The sequence below is a fragment of the Girardinichthys multiradiatus genome, chromosome 3 (genome assembly GCF_021462225.1).
Source record: "Girardinichthys multiradiatus isolate DD_20200921_A chromosome 3, DD_fGirMul_XY1, whole genome shotgun sequence".
Lineage (NCBI taxonomy): Eukaryota > Metazoa > Chordata > Actinopteri > Cyprinodontiformes > Goodeidae > Girardinichthys > Girardinichthys multiradiatus.
Window position 1 is genome coordinate 14,803,221 of NC_061796.1, and position 15,626 is coordinate 14,818,846.

The 15,626-nt window shown below is 40.2% G+C and overlaps 1 protein-coding gene across 1 annotated transcript in view; it reads left to right on the top strand.

The window, feature by feature from the left end:
• Positions 1-15,626, top strand: part of znf407 (zinc finger protein 407) — a 222,730-nt gene that overhangs the window by 115,308 nt on the left and 91,796 nt on the right. The window contains exon 6 of the mRNA XM_047361951.1: positions 8,366-8,532. Coding sequence (XP_047217907.1) covers positions 8,366-8,532 — 167 coding nt within the window. The remainder of the gene's footprint in view (positions 1-8,365; positions 8,533-15,626) is intronic.

Here is a 15,626-nt window from a genome sequence, read left to right on the forward strand (position 1 = left end):
CTTAAAAGATAATTAGGTTTATCGCCTGTTTTTTCTCCACCTCCCATTACTTCTCTTTTGTGTACCTGAGAGCACACAATTGCAGCATGAAAACATAAATATTTCTGCAGCACAGCAGCACTGGCAGGTGAGCCTAATGAAATTCTAGCTGTGTAATTTGATTTACGAGGTGCTAATGCGGCCTGATATTAGAGAGAAAAAACTCTGATATGGCTGCCTTGTGCTGTATTTAAGGCCTATCAGAAGCCTGATAAAGAGCATCCTGTCCTTAGCACTGTGCCTGAGTTATTGTTGCAGATATTCATATTGATAGTAATTCTTCCCGACGCAATTTAGTACCGGCAATATATAAAAATGGAGATAATAGTTAATTTTGGCTGCTGCTAAGATTGCGATGTTTAAAATTCAAGATTTTACACACACAAAAAAAACAACTTTAAGCTGGGAAGCATGTGGAGGCTTTTTTACGTGTCATTTAAAGGATGCGTGTGTGTGTGATGGGGTCAGAGATCGGCCCTTGACCCCTACCGCACCACATAAATCAGAGTTTTTCAAATTTTAGCAGGAGGCTATTTTCGAAGCTCTTGATTTGCAGCCATTCTATTGAACATTTAGATTTATTGTCTAATATCTGTAAGGCTTCCTAAGCTTTTAAAGTTAGCCGAGCCAGACAGCAAGACATCATAAACACAAAAAGAAATCCTTTGGGGAGGTTCATTTACTTTTTAAAAGGACTTCTTTCTAATTGAGGTTGGTGCACATGGTGGGGTATCCACAGGGGTGTGACTTTATTCGTGTTTGGTGGACTTCTGAGGGTCATATCCAGGTTTGTCTGTTTGGGACCATTAAGCTATGGCTCCCAATAAAAACAGGCAATAACTGGGCCACCACAGAGGGACCTGGCCTTTGTGCTTCCCCCCTCACACCCCCTTCCCTCTCCTCTCCACCCCCTAACTTATGAGCTGAATAACCGCGCAACAATATTAAGATAACATTTCCTGATTGTTTGTCAGGCAGGAGGCTCCTTCACCCCGCTTTCATCACGTCCACCGTGTTCATTAAATTGACAATTTGTATTTGCCCTACAGCGGGATAAACAGGAGCTTATCTGATGGGCTTGGTCTTTTATTATTTATTTCATTATCTTTTTTTTCCGTCCCTCCTCCACCCCCTCCTCCTCTTCTTCGTCTTTCTCCCGGGATTGAAGGTAAACATAAATCAGGAACAGCATCTCTGTTGAGTGCCGTTGTTTATATTGCAGTCATACGCAGCAGTGATCATCTCACAGGAGGTTCATCTACAGTACTCTGCAAACACATGTGGCCTCCTTGTGGAAGTTTGAGACCTCAGTAAGATGTAACTCAGTGCTTATTTCACTTTAAGATTCTGTTCTGTCCTCTAGTAATGTCATCTTGTTTTTTCCTTCAGGTGTTTCAGTTTTTTGTGTGCTGCAGATATAATTCACCCCCCTTTTTTGTACCCTTGCATTGCCACCATGTCTCTTCCTACTTTTATTTCCTGCCCATAAACAAACCACTTTTTACCCATGTTCTTAAGTCAGCGTGTATCATTTTTAGTTTAAGCACTTTCAGGTTGTACAGAGATAACTGTCACAAAAATACTTAAATGTCTTGTATTATTTAATTTTAATTGTCACTTTTATGAATGTTTTTTTTAAGTGATTATTTTACTAAACTTCTCATCTATCTATCTATCTATCTATCTATCTATCTATCTATCTATCTATCTATCTATCTATCTATCTATCTATCTATCTATCTATCTATCTATCTATCTATCTATCTATCTATCTATCTATCTATCTATCTATCTATCTATCTATCTATCTATCTATCTATCTATCTATCTATCTATCTATCTATCTATCTATCTATCTATCTATCTATCTATCTATCTATCTATCTATCTATCTATCTATCTATCTATCTATCTCTCTCTCTCTCTCTCTCTCTCTCTCTCTCTCTCTCTCTCTCTCTCTCTCTCTCTCTCTCTCTCTATCTATCTATATATCTAACTCTCTCTCTCTCTCTCTCTCTGTATCTAGTAATCAATGCAGTGGTTGGTGGGCTGGAATTCAGTGTTTAACAGTGTCATAACAGGGTATGTTGTTTTTCTATGATGCCACGTCTTGTTATTTTTAGGTTTTATGTAAAAGGATCAACTGACTATCTGGGAATCGTATTTCAGTGCCCTTAAGTGTTCAGATAATTAATACTCAAATAATCAGACCATAAGTGAAGCCATAGATTTCACTTTCAGCATCCCAAGATGAGTAAAGTGTCTGGATATTTTGGTGTGCAAGGTTGTAGTTTGAGATTAGGTGATGATTTAAGAAGTATCATTGCTGTGATATTTAGATTGCAGTTACATTGATCCTGTAGCAGTGGTGGAAATGCTGAATATGTGTCATATGTGAGATCTGCCGTACTCAAGTGGTAGACTTTTTTGTTCAAAAAATCCATGGCGGGCTGGCGTATGTGGTGGTCAAACTGTGTATGTTACAGTGTTAAATGTGAATAAAGGTGATGTGGGAGCTGGAGTGTCCAATGCATCTTGTCTTCCAACACAATTGAAATGAAAAGTTGATGTAAAATAGTTTGACAGCTTGTCAATTATTACTAAGTTGTTAAATTGTTAGTTGACAAAGCAGGTACAATCATGTGGCAGGTATAAATTGGTGCATGGTCAGCAACAAACTTCCTGTGGCAATTTGGTAAATCTTGTGGCTGAGAACAAATCAGCTAAAACTACAGGTTAAAAAAAAAGGCAATTTACAGATATAGTTAGTCACTTCTCCATGATGACTGAACTCACGCCCTTCATTTACCAATAATTGACAATACTTGCTTGCCATTATTCTGTTATGTGTTTAAATAATTAAAGTCCTAAGCCTATAGTAAACTATGGAACCCAAAACAATCAATACTGGCATTATTACCTTAGAGAAGACGGAAGCACCGTAAGCTAACTCTGGAAAAAAACATACGGTAAATGTGGTCTAGCCTCTTAACAACTAAAGCACTACTGTGATGAAGGGAGAGGGACAAGCAATGAGAAGAAACAAATGCAACACTGATGCATTGAGATTTAAACATTAAACAAAAATGCAGTCCAAGTATCAAATTTTGTATTCCTGTGAGCAGGAGAAAAGGGTTGGGGACAGCAGCAATTCTCAGCAACATGTGGGGGAGGGGAAGCGCAGCCCTATTTCATAAACCAGTAGAGCAAAGATTACTCCTGCACTTTCTTTGGCATCTTAATCACATGTGGCAGGAGATCTCTCAACAATAAAACAGCAAAATATTTCTTGTCAAAGTGAAGTCTGTCTGTCTGTCGATGTGCTATCCAGCTGCTATCAGCTTGTGACTCTCTGTGGCCAAATAAAAGTGATAAATGTAATAAAAATGTATTTTTATGAGCCTTGAATGCGAGTGCTTTAGGTCTGACTCCATGTATTTATGTTTAAGATCTTATTTTGAAGTGTAAAAGGAAACAGCAACACTACAGAGACTGGCTAGCCGGTAGCTGCTTGCAAATACGTTAGCAACTGCCTAAGAGATTCCTATTGATCCTAAAACAAAGGGCTGTTTCTACACTTAACAAAGATTGATAAAAACAGTTTGACATTCAGGGAAAATTTCAGTACTTTTTAGCATTACAACCACCTTAGAATTAGACAATACAAAATAATATTGTAAAACCTGGACTGGAAGTATCTACACTGATTACAACACATGGCCGTATTGCTAAAACCCAATATCACATATTACCAGTTGTCCCCTTACATGAGCTGGATGTATCGTTCCACTGCTGTTTATCATACAACATCCCGACTTGTCTAACCAGATTGTAATGCTGTAAATCTGGGTGTTTCTTCAATTGTCACTTCAATTGAATGTTAAACTAGCATTATCATGAAAACTGATTTGTTCCCACAGACCACACTGACTTACAGCACTTCCTAAAGCACTTCTCCTTAGCACTGTGAGTGATGATGTTGCCCTCCTCAATCTCTTACCTCCCGGGGGAAACAAGCCTGTCGTCGGTCAACATTGTGCCCACAAATGAAAACTAACGAAGCCTGTGACTTTACTTAGGAAACAGTTGTCCCAGAAATGTAATCTTTTACCCATTTTTTTACCCAGCAAACCACCTGCCCCACCCTCTAATCAGGTTTCAATTGACTGCCACTGAAGGAAGAGCTTCTCCTCAAGACGCTTATATAGGTCCGAACCCAGTCAGACGCCATTTAAAGCTTACTCAGTCTTCCTCCCAATATCTCAGAGAGCTCAGGGCCAAATGATTTAATCTTCATTCAGCTAATTTAGTCTGGATTTAAGCTGCCGGGTTGTCGAAGTGCAGAGTGATGGAGTCTGAAAACAGGATGAGAGGGAGAAAACGGAAGGAAGGAGAAAGGGAAACAGGGAGCGATAAAGTTAGAGCGATGGAGGGAGCGAGGCAGAAAAAAAGAGACGAGGGAGGAGGAGCAGGGGGGCTGCTGAAGATGATGATCCATCCTGACCCTAGTGAATGCTGTCATGTTCCCCCCTCTAGGTAATCTCTCTCACTCTCTTGCTATTTTACATGTGAAAATGCTCTCCTGACAGTTGCATATCAGATGAATTTTCCTCTCTTTTTTTCCCCCTCGCTATCTCCCCTCCTTTCCCTTCGCCAAATAAACAACAGTCCTCACTTTGAAGTTGTCTGTTTGTGTCAGTTTGGCTTCAGGCGAGCGTCGGCCTCTCCCTCTTCTGTCTTTGTGCTGCAGCGCGAGAGCATCGCAGATTATTTCCTCTTGCGATGGCCGGCCGGCACAATGCAGAAAAACAGGTTGAAAAGTGTTTGATGTCCAAACAGGTCCACATCACTGCATTTATCAAATTAACTAGGAAGAAGGTTTGAAATAAGAGGAGGCATGTTGCCGGTTTGGATTGAGCTTTAACCATATATTTTGTAAAGACAGAGATTTATGTAGCCTAAGCAAACATCTGAATCCCTTTTTTGCATTTTTATGCTCTTAATCAAGTCAGAAACCACCATTTTTAACAATCTGTTGCCCAACTATGTGATTATAGGTCCCAGTAAACACACACTCTGCAGGTTCCTCCTCAACAGACACAGCCTCACCACTTGGGGGTGGTAGTGGGTGTGTGGTAATGAACCATGTCTTTTTTTTTCCCTCAGCCCCTATTAGAGGTGCAGTAACTCCTCCTGAGGGATCTCTGTCACAATTAAAGCCAGCAATGTTCTGACAGTTTCCCCACGTGCCGAATCAGGATCACACCACAGTATAGATATGGTAATGAGTGACAGTATGGATACGGCCACATTCCTCTCTCTGGATGTTGAGTCAAGAAGCTCACCTGTGTCTGTGAATAAATCTGCACAGGATGTCAATCAGGTGGCTCTGCTTTGCCATCAGAGGGGAAAAGAGAAGGAGGAAGAAAGATGAGGAGAAGACAGGAGAAAGGGAAGAAGAATTGTAATGAATCAAAGTAGGGCTTGTCTGTGATTATAGATGATCATTTCATAATGTTATTACATTTATTTATTTAATTAATTTATGTACCAGTCTAATGAAATAAACATATGATATGAAACTAATTTTATGTATAAGTGGTTATATAGTTATAATTTACTGAGTCTAGTGAAACGTTGCCTTTTTGTCTGTATTTTAAAGCCACTTACCAGCAGGTACGTTTTTGGTTAATTTGTTCAGGAGATGGATGGATGGATGGATGGATGGATGGATGGATGGATGGATTATACGACAACAAAACTACTGGAGAATGGTCAATGTTTAGGATTTTTTTTGAAAAGACTGGGACATTTGATGTTTTTGGCAGGTCAGACTCAAAAAAATCCACATCAGGTTTAATAGTTGGATGTATAATATGAACTTACTTATGATAGCTAAATCTACTCCCCCTTCATCGTTTAAATCATTTCATAGGTTTTTGTGTTGTTGTTTTTCATATAAGAAAAAGACATTTAGAAACCATTAAAACTGAGAGGATTTTTTATTGAATATTTTTACCACAATTTAAAGTGATTCAAGTTCTTTTTATTAAACTGACCATTTTTCAACTCAAACACTTTAAGACTCCGCGCGTAAAAGAAAGCAAGTTGTAATTTAAAAATCACATTATTATACTGGTTTTAAAGGAGGACATTTTTGATTAAAAGTATATGCTATACGAATGCAGAATGACTTTTAGAAGTTTTTCAGGCTGTGTTTGTCTAATGTGGTTGCTCAGGGAGGACTTTGTGAATTTATTTTCATGCCTTTGAGTTTAATTCTTGAAAGCATTCTTGGAAGGAGGAGAAGTTTTCAAAATAGACAAAAAATCTAATTTTCTGTTCTTCCTCCCTCCTTCACGCTCACGCATGTCCTTTCTCTCCTTCCCTCTCCTTCTCCGTCCGCATACACCTCTGCCTCCCACCTCTGGGTATGTTTTGCATGGTGCCTGGCTGTTTAGAGGCACTATGCATATGTATGGGTGAGACGGTGGATCATGACGGGATCTGACATGCAGGGACAAGATCAAAGCGCTCCATCTCATACAATAAGAAATGAACGCAAACCTTCCTCTCATCCTTACAAAACCCCCAATGACTCTGCCAGCCCTGAATCCTCCATCTTCCCTCTCCTCTGCTCCCTGCTTCCTGTTCTCACTCGTCCCAGCACGCTGCGTGCCCACGTCAAGGCCTGCCTGACTTCGCGATTAAGCCCAGTGATAAACAATGGCCCCGTTAGCTCATAAAGTAGGAGTGTTGTGCATAATGCTTACAATAAAAGATAGCATCTCTTCACTCATCTTATTTACCTCTCCCAGTGTGGCACGGCCAACAAGCTATTCTATAAATACCACAGGGAGGAAGGAGAAGTAAGGAACTGCAGATGCTGCTGGTCAAATAAATTCTGCAGATGAGATTTAGAAACCAGAAATCTGATTTTTAAATTTGCATTTGATTTGATAAAGGCATCATTTTAAAGACGCCTCGTTCTTTCTTTGCAATTGAGCTTAAAATGTCCTCTAAACTGGTGCATGGTGACATCTACATCACATTTAGATCCATCTCCTTGGAGCATATAGATTGATACGAAAACCAGCCTCCATTCCTCCAACCTCCCTATTCCCGACCCCCCCCCTTCCAGTAAGAAAGATGTATGAGTTTGAATTATTGATTCAGACACATGCTACATGCTGCTCGGAGTCATTATTTGTTCAGGTGAGTGTCACGCTGCTCGCTATGAAACAGATACCACGGGGATTAAGCGACACAATCAGGACTTAAAGACAGCCGCCCTCCCTAAAATAACACGGCCCCTCGCTGCAAGACGAATGCTCCCCAAAAGCTGACTTCATTTGTTTATGACTAGAGCATTAGTCATTCCGCGCCTAAATTATCGCACGGGGGTAAAGATTAATTCAAGCACAGGCGGGGTTTGCTATTGTCTTCTGCGTTTTTCTTGAAGCCGAATAAGGCGGTGGATGAATCTAGGTGCACACATCCTACACACTGATTAAAAAGCCAGAGCTTTATTTTTTTCTTTTTCTATTTTATGAATCGTAGGCGTGAAGAATAGACAGATGTCCGGAGCAAAAACAGAATGGCGTGCATATTCACAGCCTTTTCAGTGCCTTAGGCATCATACAACAAAATAAAATGCACCAAACAATGAATCATGCCTTACATTCATTGATTCTGACTATCTGAAGCTATAGAAGGCTGCAAATGTTGGTGATTTAAAACAAAAGCTGTGCTGTACAGAGGTTTTTGATAGAGAGAAGCTCTGATACAAGAGTCTTAAGAGAATAGCAGGAGGTAAAATGTTCATTTAGCCCCGGCTAAGTGGTCGGGGACAATGGACAGGTGAACTCTATTCTCCCCAATGGCCCTGCAGGGTGTGTGTGTGTGTGTGTATGTATGTGTGTGTGTGTGTGTGTGTGTGCGCACGCATCTTTGTATGGACTGTAACAGAATTTCTCTAGTCCTCTGGGCCCTGGTGCAAAGCGGAGAATAAATGGTGGAGGTGGCAGGCCTGGACAGAAAAATCAATGCCTGCTTATACAGACATGACACACCAGCAGCCAGCTACATTTTGTGTGTGCTGGGGTGTGTGTGTGTTTGTGAATGTACAGAATACAATCACACCACCGCCGTGCTCTGTTGGTATAAGTACTACTACCCAGCAAACTCCCATTTCCTCTCTCTCTCTTAGTAGATTTTCTACCTTTTTTATGTCAGCTTTGGGATCAGTAAATAACTCCTTGTTTTGTTTTATTTCCCCACTCCTCCTCCTGGTCCCTCTTCCCTTGCCTCTCTTGTCCTCCCGCAGGAAGTTTGAATGTGAGCTGTGTGACCGCTCCTTCAGCGAAAAGTGGGCCTTGAACAACCACATGAAACTGCACAATGGGGAGAAGCCGTACAAGTGCATCTGGCCGTCCTGCCACTACGCCTTCCTGAACCTGTCGGCCATGAAGGACCACTACAGGACGCACACTGGTGAGACACACAGTCACCAACTCTCAAAGGCTGCTCCTCCAAAAACATGGAAAAACATTTTTAAACACTTTGAACTTCTTCACAACTTTTTACGTTACAACCTCAAACTTCAACGTGGTTCATTTTATTTATTCAGCTCTGTTTTAATAATATCCAGTGCAACCTTATTCCCAGTATAAATGCATTCAGGGATAACGTTGTGGACAGATTTAAAGCAGGAGGTGGTTAGAAGATAGATAGAGGCGGTGAGAAGACAAGAAAAAATGAAAACCTACAAAGATGTGGCTGCCCAAGTAAACTGAGAGACTGGGTAAGGAGAGGATTAATCAAAGAAGCAACTAAGAGGGACATGTTAACTCTGGAGGAGCTACAGAGCTTCCCAGGTCAGGTAGGAGAATCTATCAACAGCACAAACATCAGTCAGCACTTCACAAATCTGGTATTTATGAAAGAGTGGAGAGCAACAAAGAGCTTACAGGAAACTTGGTCCGAAACCAAAATGTAACTTTTTGGCCTACACAGAAAACACTATGTGTAGGAAGAACACATGAGCCAGCATGGTAATGACAGCATCATGCTGTGGGAATCCTTTTCTTCAGCAGGTACAGAGGAACTAATCTGAGTTGATGGGAAGATTGACAGAGGTAAACAGGCAAGCTGACATCTTTGACTGGGCCCAGGGCAGCGACACAAATCTCAGAAATAAATAAATTATTACATTGTTGAATTCATGTCTGCGGCACATGACCATAAAGTAAAAATATTTATGAAAATTACTAATAATGTAAATGAAAAAAATATGTTGTTAATATATTCATTTATTTAAGATAAAGATTAATTTATTTGATGCATGCATATCAAAAATGTATTAAACATTCACATGTAAAAAGATCAAATTTGAGACTTTAGTTTAGTTAATTGTGGCACCATTGGCTTTTCTTACCTGCTGGGAGGTCCAAATCTTTCTTGGACTGGGTTCCAGACCACTTCTGCAGAGACAATTAGGAATAATAAAAAGTTTTTTTTTTTTTTTTTGTGATTTAAACAGTAGGCTGTGTTTTTCTTTTCAAATATACCAATTTTGAAAAAAAATATATATATATTCTAGCCCATAAGTTGGTAGAGGGCCCAATTTTGGTCTTCCTTCCATCTTGGGCGCAGGACAACTGACCCGGTTGCCACCCCCAACTGCCCTGTTGGCGCCCATGGAGGTAAATACAATGCAATCCTGGGAGAACACCAGTTAGTGGCTGCGAAAGACTTGAGATTCAGGAAGAGGTTGACCTTCCAGTAGGACAATGACCCTGAACATATACCCAGAGCTACAAGGGAATGATTTAGATTAAAGCATATTCATGTGTTAGAATGGCCCACACTTTTATTAAGAACCTGCGGCAAGACTTGAAAATTAATGCTAGCAGAAGTTTTTCATCCAATCTGACTCAGGTTGAACTATTTTCCAAAGAGCAATGAGCAAAATTTTCACATTTGCAAAGTGTCCTTTTGCCTCCGCTTCACAATTTTGTGCTACTATGTGTCCCAATCCCAAAGAAACACAGTGACGTTCAATGAGTATAAATGCTTCTGCAGGGCACTGTAAGTTGCACTCTGAAGTGCAGTATTCAGATATGACTTTTACAGGCAGTCAACAAGTTTGGGACAAAGAGTTGTTTATTCATACTTGGATGAGATAAAATGCATTTTATAGCTGTAGACTTTAGCAAAGTATAGTTTATGTGAACTGTGAAAATCTCACATTTATCATGAATCTTCTCAGCTTTGGCTGGAAGAAATATTCACAAGTTTCGGCCAATAATAGCCGCCACTTGTCCATCTGTACTCGTTATGAACATCCAGATAAAGTGGAGCCAACTCTTGGCAGCTTCGCCGGCGGCCGTTAGCCGGTTATACACAACCTCTTGATCCTGATACGACTAGGACTGTTAAGAGATGCCTCATCCGCCAAATAATAGTAAAAGGGGAGAAGATAAACAGTGCAGGGGTCTTTGGATTCTTGTTTTTTGTTTTCTGCCATCCTCCACGCTTGGAGTGACACATTCCAGGGATATCAAGGTGGTGCACATTTCCAAATCCAACGGTTGTAGCTGTGTGATTCCCCAAAGACTCCATCTGGACACAGAGTGTGTTTTCTTCTAATCCAGCTGGTCACTAAGCATGTTTTGGTCAAATCTGATACCGAAGAGTATTTTTTCCATACTGGACTAGTCCTCTTTGTGTTCCTGATTGAGAGAAATGATGCAAATCTGAGCGAAGAAAGACTCTCAGAAGAAGAATGTTTATATAATGGTAACAAAAAGTTAGACTTTGATTAAAAGCAGGAACGTTTTTTTTTTATGTAAACATGTTGTACATGCTGTAATATCATTGCAACTCCCCACTAATAGGGCAACATCAGGAACACAGTTGGCATATTTAGTTTCCTTTAATTTAAATCAACATCTTCTGCAGTGGTTTGGAACAAATTGATGCCTGAACCTTCTTGTTTATTATAACCAAAGTGAAATCTCCACAAAAAAGATGGCTCACCAGCTGAGCTGAGATCAAACAGGAATCTTAGTTTTCAGATTAGTGCAAATTTTTATTATGCTACCTTAATTCTGTTCAGCAGCCTGTCTTTCCAATTCCACCGCTTCTTTTCGTCTCTGTTGATCCGATAAAACACACTGTGGCGCTGCTCTGAATGGTGTTTTTTTTTTCTCCTGTACTTGCTAAAAACTTTGGATCGACAGATGGTTCAGTGGGCGGTGGGAGGATACTGTCTTGAATAATAACCCCATGATAGGAGCCCAAGTCAGCCTCTTTGAATGTGTCTTTATGCTGCAGCCCAGCGGTTTCCCCTTGGCCTCGGTAATGTCCCACACATGGCTCCTTGATGCCCTTTTAAGTCAATGACAGAAGCAGCAGCCGCCACCAGCCTGACAGGCTGACTGAGCGCTTGCAGCAGAACCCTCCATCCGTCACTGGTGCCTGCTGTGTGCGCGGGTTCTTAAACCTTTGTGTGTGTGTGTGTGTGTGTCTAAGACTTGCTGGATGTTATTTTAAATGTGTTTTAGCAGTGATGTAGCATCAAGGCGTCTCTGACATAATTAGACGTTTTATTTTCATTAGTTTCCAGCTCTCATCACTCCTCATCAGGCAGCTGGCGTCACACTGTCACATAGCTGTCACCTGCAGAGGTGCGAGGAGTGTGTGCCCGGGTCTTTGTGCGAGTTCGGCAGTAGGGAACATGCTTGAAGAGAGCGAGCAAGAGAGGTGATTGAGATGGTAAAAAGTTATTGAATAAGAGAACTTGAAAGATCAGGGGGTGAGCAAATATGAAAGCGGAGGGAATTAAGAACAGACCTGAAACAACCTCATTTCTAGTGAGCAACAAGCCCTGACTTGATTAGCGACACTCAGAACGCTAACACAATTTGCACCGCCATGACCTCCAACACTCCTTTGTCAGTAATTGGTGCCGGGTTGGACAGTTAGCTGCAGCTTTGCCATCGCTGCAATCACATTCCAGCAGCCCGCCTGACACACTGAAATATTATCTGCATGTTTGTGATCTGTTTAGAGGTTATAAATCGACTCCTTTGCAGAGCTACGATGCAATACTAATAAAATAAAGAGATTGAGAAGTTGAACTGATCTGTCCGGAGATCAGAGCCGTCAGTAGTGGAAGGCGATGTGAGCTATGGTCCTTGTGTGTGTGTGTGTGTGTGTGTGTGGGCCGGGGGGGTGAAGGGGGGGCTAAGTAGAGTAGAGTTTGTATAGTTCTTCCTGCACATCCTGCATGGTAGATATAGATGGAGATGCACCAATCAGAATTCAATCAGAAGTCCAGTTTTTGATTTATTTTATTCTAACGTTTTGATCTGCCCATTCTGACTTCAGCTATTTCTAATTTCTCTCAACGTCCTATGGACGACATAATGCGCCTTTTCCTCTGGCTCAATTTGGCCTGGCTCCACTCCACTCCGCTCACTTTGCGAGCCTTTCCATTACAGTTTTTTTTTCATAGTGGTACCTAGTTTTTTGATCCCTGCTCCTGAGCAGGTCCGACATGTGACGTGAACAGACTGCTGTTCCATGATTGGCCATGGGACCATGAGAAACGAAAAGGTTTTTACTGAGGTAGCGCAGATAAAAGTTAATAAAACTGAAAAGTGACTATAAAATTATTAAGGACCGCAATGGCTGGAGCGAGTCATACCAAAATATAACTTCACTATTTACAAATCATAAACCATGCCTGAAGACAAAAAGAAAAGAAAAGGGGCACATTAACTTTCTGAATTACACAGAGGCAAGGCACTGTATTTAATAACATCCTAAATCAGCTGTTCAGACGCATATAGCTCCAGCAGTTTGGATCCATCCATCTATTCATCCATCCATTTTGAGTTTTCACATAGGTCTGACCACTGTGGAAAAGTCTGCCATAAATTCAAAATGTTTACAGCGTTGAGAAGAGTGTGGCAAACTTTGTCTTTCTCCTGATCCCTGGGCTTTGTCTTGTGAACAGAAGAAAAGTACACTCAGTAAATAAAAGTGGGGCACTCTGAAGGAATCAGCAACAAGCATTTAAGCAATGCATCCTGGTTCTGTATTATCACAGTGTGAGGTAATTGTGGTCATCAAAGGGAGCAGACCAATCCAATGAACGTTGCAGAGAAACACACTGGCCTTACCTAGGGCAGGTAGTTATTCTGGGGGATGCTTACCACACATCAGTTATAATCTGAGTCTGCACAGTTGCAAAGGTTTTGTAACAAGATCATGCATGTCCAGATGCAGAACATGTGTTTATGGACTGCCTACCTTTTGAGATCCTCTCATGGCCTGCCAGATTCCCCATCTTCCCCCAACCGAAAATATGTGCGTCAATATATGTGGATGACTAAATGCAGAGAAGATATGAGGATCAGAAATCAGTACCAGGTGTCACAGGTGACTAAAAACAGAGCCCAACAGAAATTAAACAAAAGGTATTTGCAGAAATGAACACGACCAACTTAAAACCACTTTACTCCGATGTTAAAAATGAACAATACACCCAGTTTTGTCATGTTTGTTACAGGAAGGACAGCTAGTCTAATGCATTAAAAACTTTGCAAACACAATTGTTCATAGTAGTCTGTTATCTTGGTATCAATGCCCGCTGATGGAACAACTGCAAGGAAACTCAAATTTCATAATTATCAGTCACAAAACCATCAATATATATGACAACTCTCTGTATTTCAGAAAAGGGCCATTTTCTATATTTCTTTGATTTCTTTGATTCAGGCCAGTGGGCGGCATTCCTGCTCAAACATTCACTAACATTTGACTGTTTGACATGTGCCTTTACACCATCATTCTAAACAAAATGTTTTTCAGTCCCTCGGATAGGAAAACATCTCCAAATCCTTTTTCCTGGAAGTTTTTTCTTTCTGTTGTTTCTGCGGCCAGATGACTCCATCTTTGCATCAAACATTGCTCCTGGGATGGGCTTGCTGTGGTGGCAAGAACTGGATAAACCACTTATTCGATATCTACAGCAGTTACAGATAATTTCATTGCATTCATCCTTACATCAAAAGGATAATTTGGAGTAAAAGCTATTACATACCGGTGCCTATAGTACTAGCTTTCTTTTTAAAGTTTCTCCAGGAACTCTGTCGATCTTGGCATGGTGACACTACACTGGGACAGTGAAAGAACCAGAGCGTCAGGTTTCACCTGATGTTTTGTAGGAAGATGAGGTGAAATAAAGCCTTTTTTTCTGATTCCACTGATTTTTAAAGAGGTACAAATGTAAGGATGTATGGGTTTTTATATAGCTAAAAATGAATGTAAAACTTAATTTTTTTAATTTATTTTTCTTTTAGTCATTTAAGAAGCAAAAAACCCAACACATTTCTATCTAATGTAGAATCAGTTATGGGAATACAAGTGATTTAAAAAGGTTTCTTGAATTAAACATTTTAATAACGTAATTAAAGTTCTTAATGACGTAGATATTTATCAGAGAATATCCAGGTAAGTTACAGGAGTGAGATCCCAAGATTTCTAGAGTGGGAACATGATCTTGTTTTGAAGTTCAGTATGAAAATGTCCAACTAACAGACACTACCAAAGCTATCCAAAAGTTTGGACTCATCTTCTCATTCAATGGTTTGTCTTTATCTTTATTGCTACCTCTGGGAAGTCTTTTAAGACTGTTGGAAAACCATTCCAAGTGACTACCTCATGAAGCTCATCGTAAGAACGCCAACAGTGCGCAAACCAGTAATGAAAGCAAATGGGAGGGTATTTGGAAGAATCTAAAATATGAAAGATGCTTTGAGTTATTTCTCTTTTTGTTTTGGCTACATAATTCAATATACTTTTGCCTCACAGTTTTGATGTCTTTTCTATGTATCTACTATTTAGAATGTGATAAAAATAAGGACATGCCATTAAATGACAAAGGTGTGTTCAAACCTTTGACTTGTATCAGCAGTATAAGAACTTTGTTTTCTTTTGGATGTGTTTTTCTGCCTTTAGACTATAGTAATATGAAGTTAGTTACTTTTTTTTCTCTTTGGACCATAAATATGACCAGAGTTTAAAGTCTTGGAATGACTGAAGGGATTTTTATTGAAAGTAATTTGCAACAATAATATCAGATCTCTGCCTTTTGCAGTGGATCCCACCAGATTGGATTAACAGGTTATCTGGTCTCTGATAAATATAATGATGATTCTTGTTTAGAGATATATAACGGATTACCATGGCATCTCCATTTAAAACTGGGCCCGTTAGCATCAGTGGCCAGGAGAGGGTGTTAATTCTGTATTCAACAAACTGCTTTCACAACATGGTGCATTGATTGGAAGGGATCCCAGAAAAAGGCCATGGCCTTTTCTGTCCTACAGTCACCATAATAAGCATGTGGAGTTTGGTACATGTGCTACAAGGACTTGAACTGGGCCTGTATCTGTGGCTGAAAATAGATGCAATTTTTCTGTTTAAATAGTCTTTTTTTCAGCATGCTTTATATAAAAAATTTTTTGGTGTGACATATAAACTTGGTGACATTACCAAAAGTTAGTAGGTATGTA